The 6,381-nt window shown below is 48.4% G+C and overlaps 1 protein-coding gene across 6 annotated transcripts in view; it reads right to left on the minus strand.

Moving 5' to 3' along the window:
* Positions 1–4,473, minus strand: part of myo10 (myosin X) — a 93,461-nt gene extending 88,988 nt beyond the window's left edge. For all 6 annotated transcript variants that reach the window (XR_003977540.1, XR_003977539.1, XR_003977541.1 and 3 more), the window contains exon 1: positions 4,070–4,473. Coding sequence is in view for 1 of the 6 variants with exons in the window: in XM_030362647.1 (XP_030218507.1) it covers positions 4,070–4,090 (21 nt within the window). In the remaining 5 variants the exon portion in view is untranslated. The remainder of the gene's footprint in view (positions 1–4,069) is intronic.
* Positions 4,474–6,381: the final 1,908 nt, after the last annotated feature.

Consider the following 6,381-nt stretch of genomic DNA (forward strand, 5'->3'; position numbering starts at 1 on the left):
GGAAGGGTGTGACCAACATGCAGAAATGAACCCGGCAACATAAAGACAGAGTTGACCGTCTGTCACTTCGACATATGGAAGGTCTCTTTTTGAAGGGGTTCATAACCTACGACCACGTAGGAACAAACAGAGGCCTATCATCTCGGCTGTAGGCCCACCTTCTATAGTGTCTCTGGTGGTAGGCCTCTTGTCCCCTAGGCCCGCGGGATGATATTTTGTGGCCCCCTACTTGACATTAAAGTTTAGTGTTGACAACAACGCAGCCCGGGCGTTGTTGTCAAACGCACATTTTCGCTGATTTGCTTGCCACGCTTTTTTATCACTTGTGATAGGGTGACCAGATGTCCCGGTTTTGCCGACAGTCCCAATTTTGAGTTGCGTGCCCTGTGTCCCGACAAAAGCCAAAGGACGCTAAAATGTCTCGGTTTCCACCAACCACTATGAAATGTCCCCTGTTAGCGTCAGCGATTACATAGCCAACGTGATCTAATTATAGCCCGATCATTAACTTAGATTGAGTCAGTTATGCTACTTTCTTTATGTGGAATACTTGATGCGGCCCAGCCTGACCCAGACTCTACCTCCAGCGGAGGTAGAGTCCAGCGGACATCTCTCAGGAAAAAGGCGCAACAGAGGAGATCTTGTGGAGTGAGCTATGGAGCCCATAGATTCAGGACTGCACAATTTGTAAGATCTGGACGTGTGGGGGTTTTAGGGGCTGTCCAGGAGCTCTGGAGGTAGGTGATGGTGTAGAAGGAGCTTGTTTTAGATCCGCACTAAACCGTGATGATCCGGACCAGGTGTGGGTCTGCTCAGACTGGATCAGCCGAGTTTTGATATCCTCAGGAGAGTCTTGATCAAGCCCTAATGACCTGTCCTGTTACGCTCAACTGGCAGAAAAGGGCATATTGCCAGGGATCCCACTGGGGCAACCAATGCAAAGACTCTTACAATACAAAGACAAAGAAAGCATCCCTGTATGCCATATAAACGACGCTTAACCATGTAAAATCTACCTGTGTAACCATGTGCAAAAGAAAAAATAGTCATGTTATACATATGGTATTGTGGTAATACTTGTTTTAAGTAAATATTCTGAGTCCCTCATCTCAAACAGGAAGTGGGATCCTCTCTCAGACCCATCGCCTACACTACAGTCCACCGGAGCCCGACAGTGAGTCCGTCTGAGGGGGGGCGTCACCTCGCAGGGCACAACCTGGCCTCGTGCCACGCCCCCAGGTTCAAATTCAAACACGCCTCGGCCAATCGCAGCTCCGGCTCAGTTGTGTCAACACAGCCCAGTGTGCTCAGTGGGAACACAGCGGGCCGGGAGCAGCGAGGGCGAGAGGCTGCGTGGCCGGTGCGTGTTGTGTATGTACACATCCTACGCACAGCCATGCCCAGCTGTCAATACCTCCACCAGTGCCTGTGCGGTCTAGGACACCCCCATGACCTCTGAACCAATCACACAGACCGACCTGTACTCGAGGTCAAGGCTAACCGATCCTCACAGACTGTTCAAATATTGTTAAGTCAAGGAGATGATAAAATAAGCGAGTCGTTTAAAGATAGTGTTGTGTACACTGGGTAGGCTTTCTCAGGATCTTATGATGGCTTGCTTGCAGTAAACTACTAGTGAACTACAGTGAACAAGTAGTGCACAATAGTCCACTACAGGGATCTACAGTGATCTACAGTGAACTACAAGTGCACACAGTGCATTGGGTAGGCTTGCTCAGGATCAGATGCTGTTTTGCCAGCAGTGCAGTGCTAGTAACACACTTTACTATCTCTGACAGAACTCGCTGGCTAGGACTTTCCATATCCCTCACGTTCTTGCTAGCCAGACAACTCTCATTTTAATGGGCCGAAGGCTCTGAAAACCTGAATGCAAGGCGCGACTATTCTGGGCGATAGGAGTGAGTCTGCTTCAGACTGTTTGGGCTGGCTAGCTTCCTGAGCTAATTATAGAGGACCGATACAGAAGAGCCACGGTTTTCAGAAGCCTCTACCCATCTCCAACACATTCAAACAAAACACATTCGTCTTACACTTCAAAAACGTACACCACCCACAACAAACTATCCTTCTGTGTTTGTTCTGCTGAAAGTATAGGGCTGTGGTCGCTGGCACAACGGACTGCTGAGAGGTTTACGTTATGAAAAGGACAAACATAGGCAAACAGAAAGTGGATCAAACCAAATCCAAATCAAGTACACCAGGCCAGTGCAGAGCTGGAGTCGTGCAGCGATGTAGTCTGTGCACCACACGCACCGCAGTTTAATCACCCTCATTACCCGTCTCCATCTCAACAACACAGTCTCTCCTACTGCCTGAGAACAAGACCCGGTGGTTGTGTACTGTTCTCTAAAACACTTCCAAGTGTGAATGTCAATCTCTGCCGAGGTTATAAACACATAGGAAGCACAGACAGACAGACAGACAGACAGACAGACAGACAGAGAGAGAGAGAAAGAAAGAGAGCGAGAAAGAAAGAGAGAGAGCGAGCGAGAGCGAGAGAGAGAGAGAGAGCGTTCTCCCATATGTACAGCCAGCCTGCCAGAGTCTCTCTGACTGCCCAGTCAACAAGTCCTTTCTCCTTGAAGACTGGTGGCTTTGTCTCAGCGCTGATCAGCTGGCATATATAAAGAGGCACGGCAAGCTGGGACAGCGTCCCAGGCCCCGGTGAACTATTGCATGGTTCTGGCGGGGCTGGGACCCCCGTCAGAGGTAGATCCAAATCTAGAGCCCACGTGGTGGTGCCCATGAGAACCAGGAACACGGCTGGCTTACTAAAGCCTTCAGGGTCTTGTTGTACTTTTGAATTAAGAGATGTTTTGTGGCCGTGCAATGGGAGGGTTCTAAAGATGTATATGCGCAGTCACACAGAAGGTGTGACCTGGAACACACTGGACGTTAAAGTGGCTGTTGACAGATGTTGTTTCCTGTACTTTACGAGAGGCTGGAGAGAGGAAACGCTTTCTCTCTTCAGCCTTCTCACCGTCCACCCCTCCTCCTAACAATCAGGTGGGTGACGAGGCAGGTGTGAGTCACGTCAACACTCCTCCTGAGCTCCTGGCCACGCCACTCTTTCAAACATGAGGGGGCGTGGTTTACCGTGTGACAGGACTTTTTTTTTTTAGAACTCATCCACCTCACTATTAGACTAATTTACCGGATTACACGTAACGTGTTTTGGAATGAATCCCATCGTGGCTACACATACAGCCATCGAGATACACCACACTGCTCTCATGGACAGAAATACTCAGAGATAGAGATGAGGTTTGACCTGGAGTTCAGCCAACCACTGAGAACGAGGCCTAATGTATCCGAGCATCGCAGTGTGTTTAGGTTTGTTTGCCCTGCATTAGGCCTGAGTCTAAACACAGGCCTGCACGTGTCGTTAAAACACAATCCATCAACACACGTCAGCCCATCCGTGGAGCATGAGGAGAAGTTGTCAGTAATTATTCAAACACTACGCCTGATAAACGAGTTCAACTAGACCCGTCACCCAGCCTACCGGCTACAGGTAGTAAATCTGCAGCCAACTTTTAACGAGTCTGCAAACAGTCAACAAGTGGCCAGTCAGCCCCCAGCTGTGGTGACGGGGTGAATCCGCGCATCTATTTATAGTTCACCAGACCCTCGGCGGCAGGAAACTCAGAAAGAGGTACGGAAATACCAGTGGTCCACTGGGAATAGACCGATCCAAACCCGATCGTAAATCAATAAAGTTACACGCAAACGTTTTACAGAAGTGTGGCGTGAATGGACACACACACGCACGCACACGCACACACTGTACACACATGTTGCTAAAGTGAGAGCGTCCTGCAGCAGGTTAACAAAGACTTCACCAACCAGTATGTCGTGCAAACCACAACATCCAAGACCAAACCACTAAAACATATGGCTGCACCGTCAATGGAAATAAGTCTAAATCAACTGTAGCCAAGTGTGTGTAGAGTTGGTTCACGTTTAAAGGTAGACTCCGTTCAGCCTTCTCAGCGAGCATGGATAGGTTACGCGTGACTTGACAGCAAACTTTTCATAATCCACTTACCTCCGTGAAGAAATTATCCATTGCACCCTTTTCTTTCGTTTAATCCCTCGGGATTAGTGTATGGAAACTGTGCATCCGATCCGTCCAGCACGTCTGTTTTGCATGCAGACAATGCGTTAAATCCCGGGTCTACTCCATGTCTCCTCAGGACGGAGATGTAAGAACAGACAGTAGGAAACAGTCTCCAAAACTCTGCCTTTGTTTCAGCGGCTACTGATCCACAAGAAGCAACCATATGTCCATCATGAACGTGTTCCTCTCCCCATACACACACACAGACGCGAGTCCAGGAGTTGAGCGCGGCCACAAAGTTCGCCGGACGTGTTGGTTCCCGTGCGCCCCCGCGCTTTGTCCGCCGGTCCGGTGGAGAGTAGCGAGCCCAGCGTGCAGCGAGCGGCGGAGTGGAGCAGCGCCAGGTCCGAGGAGAGAGCGGTCCGTAGCCCCGCCCCTCGGGGGGGAGGGGGAGGAGCACAAGGTCCGAGGAGCGAGCGGTCCGTAGCTCCGCCCCTCTGGGGGGGGGGGGGGGGGGACTGAGCGCTCATCTCCCCCCTCTCCCCGTCTCCCTCCTCTCCCCTTATATTCAAATATCTGATATCTGATCTTTTCTGTTTATTTGATGTTTGCGCAATGTTCGGGATGTCAACAGGTGGAATTACACAACACTCAAACTAATGACGTGTTTAATTATTATAACATTAAATATTCACAGGAGGAGTAATTGGATGAACTTTGTGAGCGAGATATTAGTTTTCAAGACAACTCCTAACTTTACCTCCTTGTCTTAAGAGACCCACAATAAAGTTTACCTTTACTAGGCCTGTTTATTCACAATATCCCTAACTACTAAACCCACACAGACCTGAAGATAGCCTGGGTTTAGTTTACCTTTACTAGGCCTGTTTATTCACAATATCACTAACTACTAAACCCACACAGACCTGAAGATAGACTGGGTTTAGTTTACCTTTACTAGGCCTGTTTATCCACAATATCACTAACTACTAAACCCACACAGACCTGAAGATAGCCTGGGTTTAGTTGACCTTTACTAGGCCTGTTTATTCTCTATATTACTAACTGCCTGTGAATGTGTCCACCTTTTTTAATCAAACCGTTTCTGATTCGTCACTTACGTTAAAGAGATTAGATCACACTACGGGTTGTTGGCACTGAATTTGTTTCCTTTGTTGAAAAGGTGTCATCCCACAGACAATACATGACAGAAAACAGTGTCTCAACTCTCACCAGTGTGCTTAAAGCTAATTAACATTGAGCAGGCTAATGTAGGCCGGTACGGGGAGGTTCTGCACCCAGGGAGTTTATTTGGCTAACAAAGAGCAGCCATTGGTGGTCGTTTACATAACCTTAGCAGCTTCTAGTAGGTCTCCAGTAGGCCTAATGTAGGACTAATGTAGGTCTGCATGTTGGCCATCAGCTGGAGGAAGTCAACACAATAACTACTATTCACTACTAATGTTTATCTCCTATTCCAACAACCAATAACGTATTTTATGCGACCATTTCGGTGTGAATGCATTTTTGTGTATTCTTCATGCCTCTTGGTATTGTACATATTTAAACTAATTAAGAAATATATAAAATAATATATATAGCCTCTATATGTAATTAAACTAATGCATTTAGGAGCTTTATTATAATTGATTCCCCCATTTTTGCCCTGCTTTTGCAGACAGCTTTTGACGACAAGTGGCCATTTCCCCCCAAAGTTAGCAACCGTCTTGCCACCAAAACACTCATAAAGGACCCGATACTGCAGAGGATCAACCACATTGGCGTTGCCTCATTGGGCGATAAATAACGACCCATAAGAGGTGTGTTTACAGGACATCTCTGAGCAGCCGACAACCACCAATCAGACGCCGGCGTTTCAACGACCACTCGCTGAAGGTCAAGTATTTGAACATTGCTGGATTTGACCTCCGACCCCTCCCTCTCAGCCCAGGACAGAAGTTAAGTAGCACAGCCCCCCTCTGGGGGGAGCCTGCGGGGTGAGAGGGTGAGAGAGAGAGAGAGAGAGAGAGAGAGAGAGAGAGAGAGAGAGAGAGAGAGAGAGAGAGAGAGAGAGAGAGAGAGAGAGAGAGAGAGAGGGAGAGAGGTTGAGAGTGAGAGAGAGACAGAGATTATTGGCGAGCTAGGAGAGAGGTATGTGTGAGATCCTCCCAGACTCTTACCTGGCTGTCAGTATATCTCATTGACGGTGGTGACATGAGGGAAGAGTTGATGTGTTAACTGACCCGTTGACTAACGGGTCAAGGCGGTGGCTGCCTTGACCTCGCCAAGATGGCCGGCGT

The sequence above is a fragment of the Gadus morhua genome, chromosome 8 (assembly GCF_902167405.1).
Source record: "Gadus morhua chromosome 8, gadMor3.0, whole genome shotgun sequence".
In the NCBI taxonomy this organism is placed as follows: domain Eukaryota; kingdom Metazoa; phylum Chordata; class Actinopteri; order Gadiformes; family Gadidae; genus Gadus; species Gadus morhua.